Genomic DNA, 18,776 nt, shown 5'->3' with positions numbered 1-18,776 from the left:
AGAGCGCCCAAATTTAAGCACCATATGCACGCTTAAATTTATAGAATAGTAGTACTTAAATGGGTGAATGTGCATTTGCCCATGCACATGTGTTAGCATTAGTGTTCTACCCTCATTTGAAGCAGATCTTGCTCTCTGTGTATAACAGATTACATTGTCTGTATGTGTACATAAGTATTAAGCTGTGTATAAGGAACTTCTGGAGTTTGTAGTTCTTAAGTGATAGGCCCTTTCTGAGCATCCATATTCTGTACCCAGTGCCTCATGGGACCCTTCTGGGTTGCTATATATGCTGGGAGTAGCAGATTCCCCCCCTCCCTCTGATTGCCTCTTCTAAGGTAAAAAAGAGAAAAATATGGCAATGCACTAGAGAGCTGTGCTTAGTTCAGACAGCCAGTGTGTAGAGAGACTTCTAACTGTTCATGCTGAGGCAGGAAATTGCTGCTTGTTTTCCACTCAGAACTTTAAGTAATCCATGGTGGTTTTTCACACTTTGAGTATTTCACCCCCTTTTTTGGGTATTTCATATTGTCAGCCATCCCGTCTCTCTTGCCTATGAAAGGGGCTAATCACAGATACAGACTCACTGTGTTCAGGATCTACTACTACTACTACTTAGCATTTCTATAGCACTACTAGATGTACGCAGCGGCTCAACTTAACTGTGACTCTATTATTTTTTTCTCTTTATTTTTATTGATCAACTTGCATTTGAAAACAATGAACAACAAAGACCAGCAGAAGAAACTTTTACAATCAAAAGTTATACCAATCCAAGGGCCCTGTTTACTAAGCTGCATGCGTTAAACATGTACGAGCGCTAACTGTGTAGGCGCCTATAGGGATATTGTAGATAGGCACCTACACGGTTAGTGTGCATGCTAATTGTAGGTGCGTTAAAAATGCTAACGCGCCTTAGTAAACAGGGCCCCAAATGTGTCTATTCTTCTGCTTCTGTTTCAGCTGTAGAGATTGCAGATGAGCCTATATTTGTAGACTGTCTTTGGCACTTATTTCATCCGATTGCTGCTGGAGAGGTTAAGCTACTGTTTAACAAAGTCTCTCATTCACAATGATTTTAGACGTAGTTCCCATGTATTTAATATCAAAGGCCCCTGATATTTTTGTTCAATGGGTTAAATCAGGAATAAATTGAGATGTTACAACAGGGATTCTTACTTTTGGATATGGGTAGCATCATCTTGACACCTATACTCAAGGGAACTGACTTGGATCTTATACCTTCTAATTTCAGGCCAGTAGCTATTATTATTATTATTATTTATTTATTGCATTTGTATCCCACCTTTTCCCACCTATTTGTAGGCTCAAAGTGGCTTACAGAGTGTGGTTATGACATAATCATTTCATGTTAACAGGTACAATTCTTATAGTTTGAGTGTTGGTAAGAGAAGATTAACATAATCTTTTCATGATGACAAGTACAATTATTACTGTTTAAAGATTGGGTGGAGGATAGAGAGAAGTGTTAGGTAAGTTAGAGGTGAGCTGTGGTAATTGTGTGATTTGCTGAGGTAGTTTGTAGGCTATGCATTTTCCTTCTAGGCCTTTTGGAAGAGATGAGTTTTCAGAGATTTGCGGAAGTTAGTTAATTCGTCAATAGCTTTCAGGTCTGTAAGTAGAGCATTCCACATCTGCGTGCTCAAGTAGGAGAAGGTGGTGGCGTGTGTCAGTTTGTAATTCAGTCCTTTGCAGCTGGGGAAGTGCAGATTGAGATATTTGCGGGATGATCTTACAGCGTTTCTGGGAGGCAAGTCCACAAGGTTTAGCATGTAGATTGGGGCGTCTGCGTGTATAAGTTTGTGTACTATCGTGCAGATCTTGAACTCAACACGTTCTTTGAGAGGGAGCCAATGGAGTTTCTCTCTTAAGGGTTTAGCACTTTCATATTTATTTTTTCCAAATATGAGTCTGGCGGCTGTATTCTGGGCTGTTTGGAGTTTTTTGATTGTTCTTTGCAGCCGGCGTATAGTCATTACAGTAGTCCAGGTGACTTATTACCATTGACTGTATCAGGGTATCCCTTTCCTGACTAAACTAATACAATCGTATGTGAATAAACTGTTTGCGGAACACATGGATAAATGTTCATGTTTACATACATCTCAGTTTGAATTCAGGGCCTGTCACAGCACGGAATCTCTGTTATTGGTGCTGACTTCTTATGTACAGAAATTTCAGTGCTAAGGGAAACAAATAGTTCTACTGCAGTTTAATATATCTGCTGCTTTTGATGCAGTGGACCACACAATCTTTTATCATCAAGCCTGAGTGCAGCTCGAGTGGGTGGGATAGTATTTAAATGGTTTAAGGAATTTTTACAAAACAGTAATTATGCTGTAAGAAAAGACACGGTTCTCTCTCGTAGCTGGTCCCAAGGTTGTGGTGTCCCTTTGTCTCTTCTTTTTAATTTTTTTATGTCTTCACTGGGTAACCTTTGTTTTAGTTCAGAGGAACTTCTGTTATTGTATGCTGATTACATTCTGCTCTTCGTTCTTACACTACAGAATATGCTCACCTTCACCCCTTCAAAGAAATGTAGTAGATTGGTGAGGAAAGATTTCCCTTCACTAAATCCTGTTGGCTTTGTCTCATTAACCCATGCTTTTGAATATGCTCTATAATTTTGTTCTTTATAATAGTTTCTACCATTTTGCCCGGCACCAACGTCAGGCTCACAGGTCTATAACTTCCCGGATCACCTCTGGAACCTTTTTTAAAATTTGGTGTTACATTGCCCACCCTCCAATCTTCCGGTACCATGCTTGATTTTAAAGATAAATTACATATTACTAACAATAGTTCTGCAAGTTCATTTTTCAATTCTATCAGTACTCTGGGATGAATACCATCCAGTTCAGGCAATTTGTTACTCTTTAATTTGTCAAATTGTGCTATTACATCTTCCAGGTTTACAGAGATTTCATTCAGTTTCTCTGACTCGTCAGCTTTGAATACCATTTCTGGCACCAGTATCTCTCCCAAATCTTTCTCAGTGAAGACCGAAGCAAACCATTCATTTAATCTCTCTGCTATGACTTTGTCTTCCCTGAGTGCCCCTTTTACCTCTCAGTCATCCAGTGGTCCAACTGATTCTTTTGCCCAATCAGTAGAGGAATTAGACAGATATTTCGAAGAGAATATCCTCAACTTAAGGAAGTCTCCCACAGGATGACACCAACTTTGAAACCCTCATAGACAAACTTGATCACCCACCAGAGGAATCTCCAGCAGACAGAACATGGATGGTCTTTGAACTATCCACCAAGGAGACAATAGCCCAAGCTATAAGAAAATTATCCTCCGCTTACTGCATGCTAGACACATGCCCCAACCATGTCTTGAACACAGCTCCAGACCGATTCATAGACCAACTCAGATCCCTCTTGAGCTTCATGTTTTGGGAAGGCTGATTTCCAATGGAAAAGGGAAACATATTGCTTAAACCAATTCCAAAGGATAACAAGAAAAGCATAAAGGACACCATAAACTACAGGCCAGTGGCATCCATACCTCTAACAACTAAAGTAATGGAGGGTATAGCGGCCAACCAGCTAGTTGATTACATTACCAAATTCTCCATACTACACGAATCCCAATCAGGCTTTAGGCCTCAGTACAGCATGGAAACAATGCTGGTTACTTTACTAGCCAACTTTAAAAAGGAAATCACCAAAAGAAAAAGCATCCTCCTCCAACAGTTTGACATGTCAAGTGCATTTGACATGGTTGACCACCAAATCCTACGGAGAATACTCGATAAAATTGACACTGGAGGGAAGGTACTTGAATGGTCCATAGGATTCCTGACTTCCAGATCTTACCGAGTAAAGATAAATCCCTTAATCTCTTCCCATGGAAAATGGACTGTGGGGTCCTTCAGGGCTTGCCGCTCTCACCCATACTATTCAACTTAACAGTGGTGCCCCTAGCCCAATTATTGGCTGAATAAGGTTTCAACCCCTTCATATATGCTGATGATGTGTCCGTCTACATCCCTTTCAACAAGAATCTGTCCGAAATCATGACCAGGATCACCGACAGCATAAACACCATGGAATCCTGGACCTCAGCATTCAAGCTCTAAGTTAAAGAGAGAAAAAACACAATGCCTGAAACTCATCACCACACAATGTTGAATGCTTCACAAATATCGATGCTATGGGAACCTCCCTCCCAAGAACAGGCAAACTAAAAATCCTAGGCTTCACCATAGACCGCAATCTAACCTTTGACAACCAAGTCTCAAATACCATGAAAAAATGTTTAACCTGTTGTAGGTTTCAACCTTCATCTCTCCCTCATCAGATACCCCTGAGACACAAAGGAATCACCATGCTCTGGTCCAACATTCAAATCAATTGGATAGGTCCAAGTGGTCCAGTCCTTCCATGGAATCAGTGCATGTTCACAGTTATTTTTACATTCACCAAATGGGTAGAACATCTACACACTCCCAACTGTACCACAAAAACCACTGTCACCCTGCTAATAAACCATGCTTTCAACAGGTAGGAGTTGCCCATGTGGGTAAGTCTGGACCAGGGACCTCAATTTACAGGTCAAGTCATCAAGCATATATGGAAGGTACTGGGTGTTGAAAATAATTATCATATTACATATCACCTCCAGTGCTCTGGGTCAAGTCAAAAGAGCTAATATTTATTTATTTTTTATTTTTGTTACATTTGTACTCTGTGCTTTCCCACTCATGGCAGGCTCAATGCGGCAGGCAATGGAGGGTTAAGTGACTTGCCCAGAGTCACAAGGAGCTGCCTGTGCTGGGAATCGAACTCAGTTCCTCAGTTCCCCAGGACCAAAGTCCACCACCCTAACCACTAGGCCACTCCTCCACTATTACCAGCATTTTAAAAATATATGTATCAACCTCTGGTAAAGACTGGGATACGAAGTTTCATTTGTACCGCTGGCCATCAGAGCTACACCACATTGCTCCCCAGGAGTGTCATATTTCGAAACAATAACAGGTAAGAGATATGATACTTCCTATCCATCTGCTTTACCAAACTCAAGATGTAAATCTTAGCAGTGCCACCATGGCATATGAATATATTTCCCACTTATCACAACATTTGCCAAAGAAATCTCAAAAGTGTCGCTAGAGGAAGGGGTGTGGGGGAGGACCCAAGATGGCGGCATGTTAGATGACATGAGAAAGCACTCTTAATTTCCTCTTTAAAAGGTTTCTCCATTCCCAATATGGGTAAGAAAAGAAAAGGCAAACAGAGTGTCAGTGCCTCGGATTTTTCCCCATCTCTGGGGCTGATGCAGAATTTTGTTTTCCAGCCTTAAGTAGCAGCTCAATTTGCTCCGGGCAGCTTGCTTGAAATGCCAGGAAGGGAAGGAGGTTTGGTAGCATCTCTTGGGCTTGACATCACCTTAAGCTCCGAGCAGCGCACAGCTCTGATGAATCATCAAAGAAAACTGGTTCAAGATTGGTACTGGAAGAGAGTTTATGACTCCCTAAGTGAAGGCATCTATTTTGACCCCATCTACTGCACAGATTATGGAGGAGAAAATCACAACAGCCCGGGACCCACCAAGTAGTTATTACTGTAGCTTGCATCCTAAAAGTCGGAAAGAGGGGATCCCTAATGGACATTTTCTTCAGTTACAGCGGTTATGTGCTACACAATAGAGTTTTGAATATCATGCTAAAGATTTAGGAGACCGATTTATTTATTTGTTACTTTTGTATCCCACATTTTCCCACCTTTTTGCAGGCTCAATGTGGCTTACATAGTAACGGCGCTAACCGAATCCGGTCTGAAACAAATAACAAGGTGTGAACAATACAAGGTGATACTGTAATAGAGTGAGGTACATGTAAGGTAGGTACAGTTGGGGGGAAAATTAGAGAGGGGGAGGAAGAGTCCGGTAGTGTCCATTATGGTCTTTGGTTACAATTGTGTCGCAGGTATCCAGGTATTTTTATGTTAGGTCGGTGGGGTATGCTTTTCTGAAAAGGTCTGTCTTTAGTGCTTTCCGGAAGTTTAGATGGTCGAACGTAGTTTTTACTGCTTTTGGTAGTGTGTTCCATAGTTGTGCACTTAAGTAGGAAAAGCTGGATGCATAGGTAGATTTGTATTTGAGTCCTTTGTTGTTTGGGTAGTGGAGGTTTAGGTATGATCGTGCAAATTTTGTGGTGTTTCTGGTTGGCAGGTCGATGAGGTCTGCCATGTATCCCGGTGCCTCGCCGTAAATAATTTTATGAACAGTCATGCAGATTTTGAAAGTGATACGTTCTTTGATTGGTAGCCAATGCAGTTTTTTTCGGAGTGGCTTGGTGCTGTCAAAACACGTTTTTCCAAATATAAGCCTGGCTGCTGTATTTTGGGCAGTCTGAAGTTTCTTTATGATTTGATCCTTGCATCCCACGTAAATTCCATTACAGTAGTCTGCGGGGCTTAGTACCATTGACTGTATCAGGTTGCAAAATATTTCCCTTGGGAAGAATGGTTTCACGCGTTTGAGATTCCACATTGAGAAAAACATTTTCTTTATAATGGAATTTGTATGGGTCTCTAGTGTGAGGTTACGGTCGATTGTTACTCCGAGAATTTTCAGGCTGTCTGATATAGGGAGGTTGTATCCTGGGGTGTTAATGTTTGTGGGTTTGTATGCATTGTATTGGGATGAGATGATGAGACAGTGTGTTTTTTCTGTATTGAGTTTTAGTTGGAATGCATTTGCCCATGAGTTCATGATATTTAAGCTGAGCTTGATTTCGTTTGTGATTTCTGCCAAATCATGTTTGTAGGGGATGTATAATATAACGTCATCAGCGTAGATAAATGGATTTAGGCCTTGGGTGGATAAGGTCTTGGCTAGTGGAGGCATCATGAGGTTGAAAAGGATCGGTGATAGTGGTGATCCTTGCGGTACTCCGCAGTCTGGTTTCCACGGTGATGATATGTTTGTTTTTGATTTCACTTGATATGTTCTTGTGGTTAGAAAACCCTTAATCCATTTGAGAATGCCATCACTGATTCCGAAGTATTATAGGAGTCTTAGCAGTATGTTATGGTAAACCATGTCGAACGCACTTGACATGTCAAATTGGAGGAGAAGAATGCTCTTGCCAATTGCTATTTCCTGCTTGAATTTGGTTAGGAGAATAAGTAGTACTGTTTCGGTGCTGTGTAGGGATCGAAATCCTGATTTTGACTCATGTAGTATAGTGAATTTGTTTATGTAGTCATTAAGTTGTTTGGTCACCAGTCCTTCTATTAGTTTGACTACTAATGGGATAGATGCTACTGGGCGGTAGTTGGTAATGTCGTTTGTTTTTTTCTTGGTGTCTTTTGGTATTGGGGTGAGCAGGATGTTGCCTTTTTTTTGGAGAAGATATCCTGTTGAAGAATGAAGTTTAAGTGGGATGTAAGATCTGTTATGAAGCGGTGGGGGGCGGATTGTATTAGGTAGCTGGGGCAAGTGTCCAGTTGACAGTGGCTATTGGAGCATTTTTTAATCGCCTGGGTAACTGTGTTGGCTGAGGAGAGCAAAATTTGACCATAATTGGTCAGCAGGGCATTCACCAGGGGTTAGGTCTGGACCATTAATGAAGTTTTCTATGTCCATATTGTTCTGAGGTAGGGTTTTACATAAGTTTGTGATTTTTTTGGTTGTGAAAGGGTTACCCTGGTAGGGTTATTAGGACTGCCTACAAGACAGCAGCTAATGCACACCGGCAATGGTTAATTAATACTCCAAAGGGTAATATGGATCATGATGAAGGACCTGTGTGTGTTTTACCATATTCAGTTCAAGCTGGATATATTAAAAAGATTATACAGAAGCATTGGCCTTTCTTAGCTTTATATGGAATAATTTGCCATTGTAATAAGTGGTATATAGGGCAAACCAGATGCAAGATAGGATTGCAAAACATCTTAGTAATTTACACACACATAAAAGAGAAGCTCCTTTAGTTTCCCACTGGGGACAGCACAAGTACACAGAACAAGATCCCTTACTGAATAAACTTTCCTAAACATATATATGTGGTATACATTTATTCTTAACTGACCTGCTGTGAGACCCGCTTGCCTCAAACCGCCAAACCCAGCTAAAATGCTGACGCATGCGGACTATAGTCTAATTTTCAAATCAACTGTTCCCTAATAGCAGTCTCTTTATTTCCTTCTTCAACCCTCTAGGGGTCACTGTTTGCCAACAGAAGATAAAGCGAATGCTACATACCTGTAGAAGGTATTCTCCGAGGACAGCAGGCTGATTGTTCTCACTGATGGGTGACGTCCACGGCAGCCCCTCCAATCGGAAACTTCACTAGCAAAGGCCTTTTGCTAGTCCTCGCGCGCTCATGCGCACCGCGCATGCGCGGCCGTCTTCCCGCCCGAACCGGCTCGTGTTCGCCAGTCCCATATGTAGCAAAACAAAGCAAGGGAAGACACAACTCCAAAGGGGAGGTGGGCGGGTTTGTGAGAACAATCAGCCTGCTGTCCTCGGAGAATACTTTCTACAGGTATGTAGCATTCGCTTTCTCCGAGGACAAGCAGGCTGCTTGTTCTCACTGATGGGGTATCCCTAGCCCCCAGGCTCACTCAAAACAACAACCATGGTCAATTGGGCCTCGCAACGGCGAGGACATAACTGAGATTGACCTAAAAAATTTACCAACTAACTGAGAGTGCAGCCTGGAACAGAACAAACAGGGCCCTCGGGGGGTGGAGTTGGATCCTAAAGCCCAAACAGGTTCTGAAGAACTGACTGCCTGAACCGACTGTCGCGTCGGGTATCCTGCTGCAGGCAGTAATGAGATGTGAATGTGTGGACAGATGACCACGTCGCAGCTTTGCAAATTTCTTCAATAGAGGCTGACTTCAAGTGGGCTACCGACGCAGCCATGGCTCTAACATTATGAGCCATGACATGACCCTCAAGAGCCAGCCCCGCCTGGGCGTAAGTGAAGGAAATGCAATCTGCTAGCCAATTGGATATGGTGCGTTTCCCCACAGCCACTCCCCTCCTATTGGGATCAAAAGAAACAAACAATTGGGCGGACTGTCTGTTGGGCTGTGTCCGCTCCAGATAGAAGGCCAATGCTCTCTTGCAGTCCAATGTGTGCAGCTGACGTTCAGCAGGGCAGGAATGAGGATGGGGAAAGAATGTTGGCAAGACAATTGACTGGTTCAGATGGAACTCCGACACGACCTTTGGCAAGAACTTAGGGTGAGTGCAGAGGACTACTCTGTTATGATGAAATTTGGTGTAAGGGGCCTGGGCTACCAGGGCCTGAAGCTCACTGACTCTACGAGCTGAAGTAACTGCCACCAAGAAAATGACCTTCCAGGTCAAGTACTTCAGATGGCAGGAATTCAGTGGCTCAAAAGGAGGTTTCATCAGCTGGGTGAGAACGACATTGAGATCCCATGACACTGTAGGAGGCTTGACAGGGGGCTTTGACAACAGCAAACCTCTCATGAAGCGAACAACTAAAGGCTGTCCTGAGATCGGCTTACCTTCCACACGGTAATGGTATGCACTGATTGCACTAAGGTGAACCCTTACAGAGTTGGTTTTGAGACCAGACTCAGACAAGTGCAGAAGGTATTCAAGCAGGGTCTGTGTAGGACAAGAGCGAGGATCTAGGGCCTTGCTGTCACACCAGACGGCAAACCTCCTCCACAGGAAGAAGTAACTCCTCTTAGTGGAATCTTTCCTGGAAGCAAGCAAGATGCGGGAGACACCCTCTGACAGACCCAAAGAGGCAAAGTCTACGCTCTCAACATCCAGGCCGTGAGAGCCAGGGACCGGAGGTTGGGATGCAGAAGCGCCCCTTCGTCCTGTGTGATGAGGGTCGGAAAACACTCCAATCTCCACGGTTCTTCGGAGGACAACTCCAGAAGAAGAGGGAACCAGATCTGACGCGGCCAAAAAGGAGCAATCAGAATCATGGTGCCTCGATCTTGCTTGAGTTTCAACAAAGTCTTCCCCACCAGAGGTATGGGAGGATAAGCATACAGCAGACCCTCCCCCCAGTCCAGGAGGAAGGCATCCGATGCCAATCTGCCGTGGGCCTGAAGCCTGGAACAGAACTGAGGGACTTTGTGGTTGGCTCGAGATGCGAAGAGGTCTACCAAGGGGGTGCCCCACACCTGGAAGATCTGTCGCACTACACGGGAATTGAGCGACCACTCGTGAGGTTGCATAATCCTGCTCAACCTGTCGGCCAGACTGTTGTTTACGCCTGCCAGATATGTGGCTTGGAGCACCATGCCGTGACGGCGAGCCCAGAGCCACATGCTGACGGCTTCCTGACACAGGGGGCAAGATCCGGTGCCCCCCTGCTTGTTGACGTAGTACATGGCAACCTGGTTGTCTGTGTGAATTTGGATAATTTGGTGGGACAGCCGATCTCTGAAAGCCTTCAGAGCGTTCCAGATCGCTCGCAACTCCAGAAGATTGATCTGCAGATCGCGTTCCTGGAGGGACCAGCTTCCTTGGGTGTGAAGCCCATCGACATGAGCTCCCCACCCCAGGAGAGACGCATCCGTGGTCAGCACTTTTAGAGGCTGAGGAATTTGGAAGGGACGTCCCAGAGTCAGATTGGACCAAATCGTCCACCAATACAGGGATTCGAGAAAACTCGTGGACAGGTGGATTACGTCTTCTAGATCCCCAGCAGCCTGGAACCACTGGGAAGCTAGGGTCCATTGAGCAGATCTCATGTGAAGGCGGGCCATGGGAGTCACATGGACTGTGGAGGCCATGTGGCCTAGCAATCTCAACATCTGCCGAGCTGTGATCTGCTGGGACGCTCGCACCCGCGAGACGAGGGACAACAAGTTGTTGGCTCTCGTCTCTGGGAGATAGGTGCGAGCCGTCCGAGAATCCAGCAGAGCTCCTATGAATTCGAGTCTCTGCACTGGGAGAAGATGGGACTTTGGATAATTTATCACAAACCCCAGTAGCTCCAGGAGGCGAATAGTCATCTGCATGGACTGCAGGGCTCCTGCCTCGGATGTGTTCTTCACCAGCCAATCGTCGAGATATGGGAACACGTGCACCCCCAGCCTGCGAAGTGCCGTTGCTACTACAGCCAAGCACTTTGTGAACACCCTGGGCGCAGAGGCGAGCCCAAAGGGTAGCACACAGTACTGGAAGTGACGTGTGACCAGCTGAAATCGCAGATACTGTCTGTGAGCTGGCAGTATCGGGATGTGTGTGTAGGCATCCTTAAAGTCCAGAGAGCATAGCCAATCGTTTTCCTGAATCATGGGAAGGAGGGTGCCCAGGGAAAGCATCCTGAACTTTTCTTTGACCAGATATTTGTTCAGGGCCCTTAGGTCTAGGATGGGACGCATCCCCCCTGTTTTCTTTTCCACAAGGAAGTACCTGGAATAGAATCCCAGCCCTTCTTGCCCGGATGGCACGGGCTCGACCGCATTGGCGCTGAGAAGGGCGGAGAGTTCCTCTGCAAGTACCTGCTTGTGCTGGAAGCTGTAAGACTGAGCTCCCGGTGGACAATTTGGAGGTTTTGAGGCCAAATTGAGGGTGTATCCTTGCCGGACTATTTGGAGAACCCACTGATCGGAGGTTATGAGAGGCCACCTTTGCTGAAAAGCTTTCAACCTCCCTCCGACTGGCAGGTCGCCCGGCACTGACACTTGGATGTCGGCTATGCTCTGCTGGAGCCAGTCAAAAGCTTGTCCCTTGCTTTTGCTGGGGAGCCGAGGGGCCTTGCTGAGGCGCACGCTGCTGACGAGAGTGAGCGCGCTGTGGCTTAGCCTGGGCCGCAGGCTGTCGAGAAGGAGGATTGTACCTACGCTTGCCAGAAGAGTAGGGAACAGTCTTCCTTCCCCCAAAAAATCTTCTACCTGTAGAGGTAGAGGCTGAAGGCTGCCGGCGGGAGAACTTGTCGAATGCGGTGTCCCGCTGGTGGAGCTGCTCTACCACCTGTTCGACTTTCTCTCCAAAAATGTTATCCGCACGGCAAGGCGAGTCCGCAATCCGCTGCTGGATTCTATTCTCCAGGTCGGAGGCACGCAGCCATGAGAGCCTGCGCATCACCACACCTTGAGCAGCGGCCCTGGACGCAACATCAAAGGTGTCATACACCCCTCTGGCCAGGAATTTTCTGCACGCCTTCAGCTGCCTGACCACCTCCTGAAAAGGCTTGGCTTGCTCAGGGGGGAGCGCATCAACCAAGCCCACCAACTGCCGCACATTGTTCCGCATGTGTATGCTCGTGTAGAGCTGGTAGGACTGAATTTTGGCCACGAGCATAGAGGAATGGTAGGCCTTCCTCCCAAAGGAGTCTAAGGTTCTAGAGTCCTTGCCCGGGGGCGCCGAAGCATGCTCCCTAGAACTCTTAGCCTTCTTTAGGGCCAGATCCACAACTCCAGAATCATGAGGCAACTGAGTGCGCATCAGATCTGGGTCCCCATGGATCCGGTACTGGGACTCGATCTTCTTGGGGATGTGGGGATTAGTTAAAGGCTTGGTCCAGTTCGCCAGCAATGTCTTTTTTAGGACATGGTGCATGGGTACAGTGGACGCTTCCTTAGGTGGAGAAGGATAGTCCAGGAGCTCAAACATTTCAGCCCTGGGCTCGTCCTCCACAACCACCGGGAAGGGGATGGCCGTAGACATCTCCCGGACAAAGGAAGCAAAAGACAGACTCTCGGGAGGAGAAAGCTGTCTCTCAGGAGAGGGAGTGGGATCGGAAGGAAGACCCTCAGACTCCTCGTCAGAGAAATATCTGGGGTCTTCTTCCTCTTCCCACGAGGCCTCACCCTCGGTGTCAGACACAAGTTCACGGACCTGTGTCTGCAACCGTGCCCGACTCGACTCTGTGGAGCCACGTCCACGATGGGGGCGTCGAGAGGTAGACTCCCTCGCCCGCATTGGCGAAGCTCCCTCCGCCGACGTAGTCGGGGAGCCCTCCTGGGAGGCGGCGGCAGCCGGTACCGCACGCGGCACCGACGCCGGAGACCTCACCTCGGGCGATGGGCCAGCCGGCGCCACGCTCGACGGTACCGGTGGCGCAAGCACCGCCGGTACCGGAGGGGTAGGGCGCAACAGCTCTCCCAGAATCTCTGGGAGAACGGCCCGGAGGCTCTCGTTCAGAGCGGCTGCAGAGAAAGGCATGGAGGTCGATGCAGGCGTCGACGTCAGAACCTGTTCCGGGCGTGGAGGCTGTTCCGGGCTGTCCAGAGTGGAGCGCATCGACACCTCCTGAACAGAGGGTGAGCGGTCCTCTCGGTGCCGATGCCTGGTGGGTGCCGACTCCCTCGGCGACCCAGAGCTCTCGGTGCTGACCCAGGAAGGAGACCGATGACAATGCTTCTTCGATGTCTTGGAACGAAGCATGTCACCGGAGCTTGCCGGCACCGACGAGGACGTAGAATCCACTCGTCGCTTCCTCGGGGCCGAGGCCGAAGGAGGTCGGTCTCGGGGGGGCTGTACCGCAGGAGCCCTCAGGGTAGGGGGAGACCCACCCGAAGGCTCACCGCCACCAGCAGGGGAATGGACAGCCCTCACCTGCACTCCAGACGAAGCACCACCGTCCGACGACATCAGCAGACGAGGTCCCGGTACCACCGACGTCGATGCAGCTATCCGATGTCTCGGCGCCGATGCCTCGATGCACTCGATGCACTGGCGGCCGAGGATGAAGCTCTGGACGCTGAAGACTTCGATGCACTCGATACCCCCGGTGCCGATGCCGACGAAGAGCCCGAGAACAAAACGTTCCACTGGGCCAATCTCGCTACCTGAGTCCGCTTTTGCAAAAGGGAACACAGACTACAGGCCTGCGGGCGGTGCCCAGCCCCCAAGCACTGAAGACACGACGCGTGCCTGTCAGTGATCGAGATGACCCGGGCGCACTGGGTGCACTTCTTGAAGCCGCTGGTAGACTTCAATGTCATGGGCGGAAAAATCACGCCGGCGAGATCAAAAGTCGAAATGGCGGAAAAGGCACCGAAAAAACTAGGGGAAGAAAACTTCGACCCGAGGCCTAAAAGTGGCCTACCCCGACGACGAAAGAAAACTTACCGGGGCGAAAGCTGGAAATAGCGGGGGAAGAAAAGACCAAGAGTCTTTTCCCACACAGAATGGATTATAATTTTTCTCTTTTGAAAACACACGACGAACGCGCGAGGTCGACTTTGCGGGGCCCGACACGGCGAAAACACGACCGTACCGAGCGCGGAGAAAAGAAGACTGACGAACACGAGCCGGTTCGGGCGGGAAGACGGCCGCGCATGCGCGGTGCGCATGAGCGCGCGAGGACTAGCAAAGGCCTTTGCTAGTGAAGTTTCCGATTGGAGGGGCTGCCGTGGACGTCACCCATCAGTGAGAACAAGCAGCCTGCTTGTCCTCGGAGAAACTGTTGTTCTTTTCTTAACAGCACTACGGGCCTTTAAAAATGGAACACAGTTCTTTAATGAATGAGCCTTGACAAAAAGACCCGACACGGGCCGTGTTTCGGTGACTAGCACCTGCGTCAGGGGTCACAGTGATGACGTGGAAAACTTGGGGAATAACTCGAATATATTCCTCTACAATATATTATTCCTTACCCCACGTCTCATGTAGTAAAAGCTACAAAGCACCAAGGCACTTTCACTTTCTGTATCAAAATCCATTTTGATACAGAAAGTGAAAGTGCCTTGGTGCTTTGTAGCTTTTACTACATGAGACGTGGGGTAAGGAATAATATATTGTAGAGGAATATATTCGAGTTATTCCCCAAGTTTTCCACGTCATCACTGTGACCCCTGACGCAGGTGCTAGTCACCGAAACACGGCCCGTGTCGGGTCTTTTGTCAAGGCTCATTCATTAAAGAACTGTGTTCCATTTTTAAAGGCCCGTGGTGCTGTTTTTTTTGTTTGGACTTTAGTTTGTACTTTGTTCCCTCTCTTTTGTTATGTTCTTTTCTTAACAACAGAACAGACACATTACCACCTCTAGTTAACTGAACATGGGTTAAGACCACAAACTCGGTGGCCTAGTTCAGTAATTTCCATGCGCAGATCAGCCCCCAACATGGCCAACTCCATCTGGATTGCTTTAATATCCGATTTGATTTCTTTCAGCCACTCTCTAATCTCATTTAAAGGCCCTCCATGTTGCATGGCCAAGATTTCTCCAGCTAAAAATAGCTCAGGTTACTATGTCAAAGAAAGCTGTTAGGAATCCAGCGCCATCTTCTCGCCTATCTTGGCCTTCGTGCTGCTAGGCCCCAAATTTCCTGTGTAGGCAAAGCCCAACAAATCCACTGACTGGCTTTTAATGCTCATCTCATGCGTTTTGGTACACTAAGGTACAAAACACCAGTTTTTATAGGCCTAGGTTGCCAGGTGATAAATGTATATAGCTTTGAAAGAGAACCGCCCAGAGCTCTCAAGTCATATAGCCATCACTTCCTCTCCCCTTTCATTTATTTTTCTGCCTCTCTGTCCACATTTCATTTATTCTTACTAGCCAGTCTTTAATTTCCCTCTTTTTACTACGTCTACCTAATGGGAAAAGAGTTACAATCAAAGAGGTTTAAATATCATATACAGGTACTTATTTTGTACCTGGGGCAATGAAGGGTTAAGTGGCTTGCCTGGAGTCACAAAGAGCTGCAGTGGGAATCAAACCCAATTCCCCAGGTTTTCAGGCCGCTGCACTGATCATTAGGCTACTCCTACAGCTTTCCATCTCTTTTCCTCACCCCGGCTCTCCCATTCCCACTTCCTTTAATTCCCCAGTTGTTCACTATCCTCTTTCTCTTCTATTCAGCATTTCCCCTCTTCTATCTACTCCACTTCCATCCAGCATTTCTTCTCTCCTCATCCACCGCATCTGCCCCCTTCCATTCAATATTTCTCCTCTCCACCTTCCATCCAGCATCTCCCTTCTCTCTTCTTCCCTTTCTTTCTGGCATCTCTCCTTTCCATTCCATTCGGCCTCTCTCTCCCCCCTTCCAATTCAGATTGCCTATCTTCCTTCTATCCAACATCTCTCCTCTCTATCTTCCCCTCTTCCATCCAGCATCTGCCTTCTCTCCTTCTAAGCAGGATTTCCTCTCTCATTCTTCTTCCATCATCTCCCTCCTCTATCCACTATTTCCAGCTGGCTTCTCCTCCTCTCTCCTCCCTGCCAATCAGCATTTCTTCTTTCTTCCCGCTAACATCCAACATCTCCCTCTTTCCATGCAGCATCTCCCCCTCTCCAGCCAGTGTCTGCCTCCAGTTCTCCATCCTTCCAGTCAGCCACTGCTTCTCTTTTTACACTCTCTATATGGCATTACCTCCATCTTTCTTCTCTCCTTTCAACTACCATATTTCTCTCCCTCACTCCCTTCCTCCTCCCCCCATCCACCAACTGGAGCAGCAGCGGCAATTAAAGAAAGTCATATGGCTGTGGTTCAACTTCTGCTGGTCCAGTCCTGCCCCCTCCAGAACAGGAAGCTGACATCAAAAGGGTCGAGACTGGAAGACCTGGCTGCATTGGGCAGAGAAGTTGCAGCCCTGCACCCATTTTGTTTGGAAATGGCAATAGGAGGGAGGGAGGTGAGGAAAGATGTGGTTGTGGCTTGGGAGGTCTAACCTTCCCCAAGCCTCTTATACTAGGCACCTATGCCAACTGCAATGCTTTTAGGCATCCATGTAAAATACCCAGATAAAAGTGCACTGTAGTAATCAAGTTTAAATAGAACCTGGCTTTGAACAACAGTTCTAAAATCATCTGCAGAAATTATGGGCTTTAATATACTCGATACATACAAAAAAGATAATGATAGCCTTGACTTATTCTTGCAGGATGTTTAAAAATGAAAATGTCAAACATATTATCCAATCCCTGCACCACAGCCCATGACTACAATCAAATTTATCTAACATTTTATGAAGACACAAATCTTGGAAAATTCACATGGTAATGAATGCACAAAAGTACCTCTCACCTTCTTCAGAGGAACAAGCCCATAGGCAAATTTTGGTGTGGCGGGGGGCATCGGACCATGAGGTACATCCAGAAACTGGTCAAGAACAAAATAAAGAGGAGAATCTGTTATTTAAGTAGGGGGTAGACAAAGATTGGAAAGGTAGGCCAAAAGACAGTACCACCCCATTCTTGTCTAAACACACGTTTTACGAAAGTTTAAAACACACTATTAACCCTCACAGACCAAAAGAACTCACCACCCCTCATTCTTCTAGGACCTTCCATACCTTACTGATGACAGATCTTATAGAAAACAGTTTGTCTGTGGGGTCCCCAGCTTCTGAGAGAGGGGCATCATAATCATAGCTAGTAGTCACCGGCAAGTACTTGTTCTTGTAATCAGCACCTGGACAAAAGGTAAATAGAGTGACATTGATTTGGAGAAGGGTGGGAGGTAGAGGCTGGGGAGCGTTGTTCCAGCCCTATCATATGGGGGGAGGAGAAGAAAGCAGAGGAAGTGCAGCATTCCTGTGAGGGGAAATACATTTTGCCAGCTATATGAATTAAGAATAGAGAAGGGAATGAGGGAACGTAAGAGTTAGGCATACCAGTTCTGGGAAGTACTAGTAGAGGAGAGGAAGGGGTATCAACCGTATAAAGTGAGAGTGAAAGGGAAGGGAAGGGATATCAGGGCCTGTGAAGTATGTGGGTCAGGCCCGGGAGGTAGGAGGAAATATGTCAGGTTTGTGAGGTGAAAAGAAGAGGTTGAGCATGATCTGTGATATCAGACTCAGGGAGGGACTGAGTGCATGCTCTGCCAGGTCAGTGAAGTTCAAGAGAAACAGTGTGTTCCATGAGGGCTTTAAACTAGGATTGTCATAGATGAATAAACAAAGCTCCCAGGCAAGTAAAAGCTCTAAAGGTCTCTATAGAAACAGAAAGAAAAAATGGCAATATGTGGAAAGCTGTGTATATTAATGTAAGTTCTGTATCTAGAGGCTAACTTGGATATAGTGGTGGTCACAGAGACGTGGTTAACAGCGAACCATAACCGAGATACAGCTATACTGGGCTATAATCTATTCAGAAAGGACAGTATAGCGAAGGGGGAAGGGTAGGGGATAAGATTTGATATACTGCCTTTCTATGGTTACAATCAAAGCAGTTTATAATGGAGGGTTAAGTGACTTGCCCGAAGTCACAAGGAGCTGCAGTGGTTCCTCTGGTTCTCAGGCTGCTGCACTAACCATTGGGCTAGTCATCAACTCATAGGAAGAAAGGGAGAAAGGGTGGTGCTATATGTTAAAAATAATATTAAAACAACAGAAGTACGGGACTTACAAGGTAAGAAGACGGCACTGTGGGATAATTTGGAAAAAGGGAACAGAGCATCTATTTACAGACATCATAACTATTTTAGGATTTAGCTCACGCCATTTTTAGAAGCATCTCAAGGGTGCTACATTCAGGTACACTAGGTATTTCCCTGTCCCTAGAGGATTTACTATCTAATTTTTGTACCTAAGGCAGTAGGATCTAACCAGGTGGAAGTGGAGGGCCTAAGATGAGCTCTTCAAAAAATTTTTGAGACCTGATCTTGACTCTCAGTTGCCTCAGATATAAACTTAGACTGTGATCCCTAAGGGGAAAGAGAATAGAAGTTGCTTACCTGTAACGGTAGTTCTCCGTGGGTAGTTCATCATCTAGCCACACAGCTGAAGTGACATCTGGATGACGTTCCTGACCCAGCCTTCCAATAGCACAGAACTTTAAAGAGCTCATAAGTACATAAGTATTGCCATACTGGGACAGAACAAAGGTCCATCAAGCC

General features: G+C 46.7%; 1 protein-coding gene across 2 annotated transcripts in view; it reads right to left on the bottom strand.

The window, feature by feature from the left end:
- The window catches only part of GLB1L (galactosidase beta 1 like), a 194,939-nt gene that overhangs the window by 28,743 nt on the left and 147,420 nt on the right, over nucleotides 1-18,776 (bottom strand). For both annotated transcript variants that reach the window (XM_030208753.1, XM_030208752.1), the window contains exons 13-14: nucleotides 17,233-17,351; nucleotides 16,965-17,039 (exon numbers count right to left, since the gene is read on the bottom strand). In XM_030208753.1, the coding sequence (XP_030064613.1) occupies nucleotides 16,965-17,039; nucleotides 17,233-17,351 (194 nt within the window). The remainder of the gene's footprint in view (nucleotides 1-16,964; nucleotides 17,040-17,232; nucleotides 17,352-18,776) is intronic.

Source organism: Microcaecilia unicolor, chromosome 7 (assembly GCF_901765095.1).
Source record: "Microcaecilia unicolor chromosome 7, aMicUni1.1, whole genome shotgun sequence".
Lineage (NCBI taxonomy): Eukaryota > Metazoa > Chordata > Amphibia > Gymnophiona > Siphonopidae > Microcaecilia > Microcaecilia unicolor.
The sequence above is the reverse complement of the archived record's forward strand: the minus strand, read 5'-3'. Positions and strand labels throughout refer to the sequence as shown.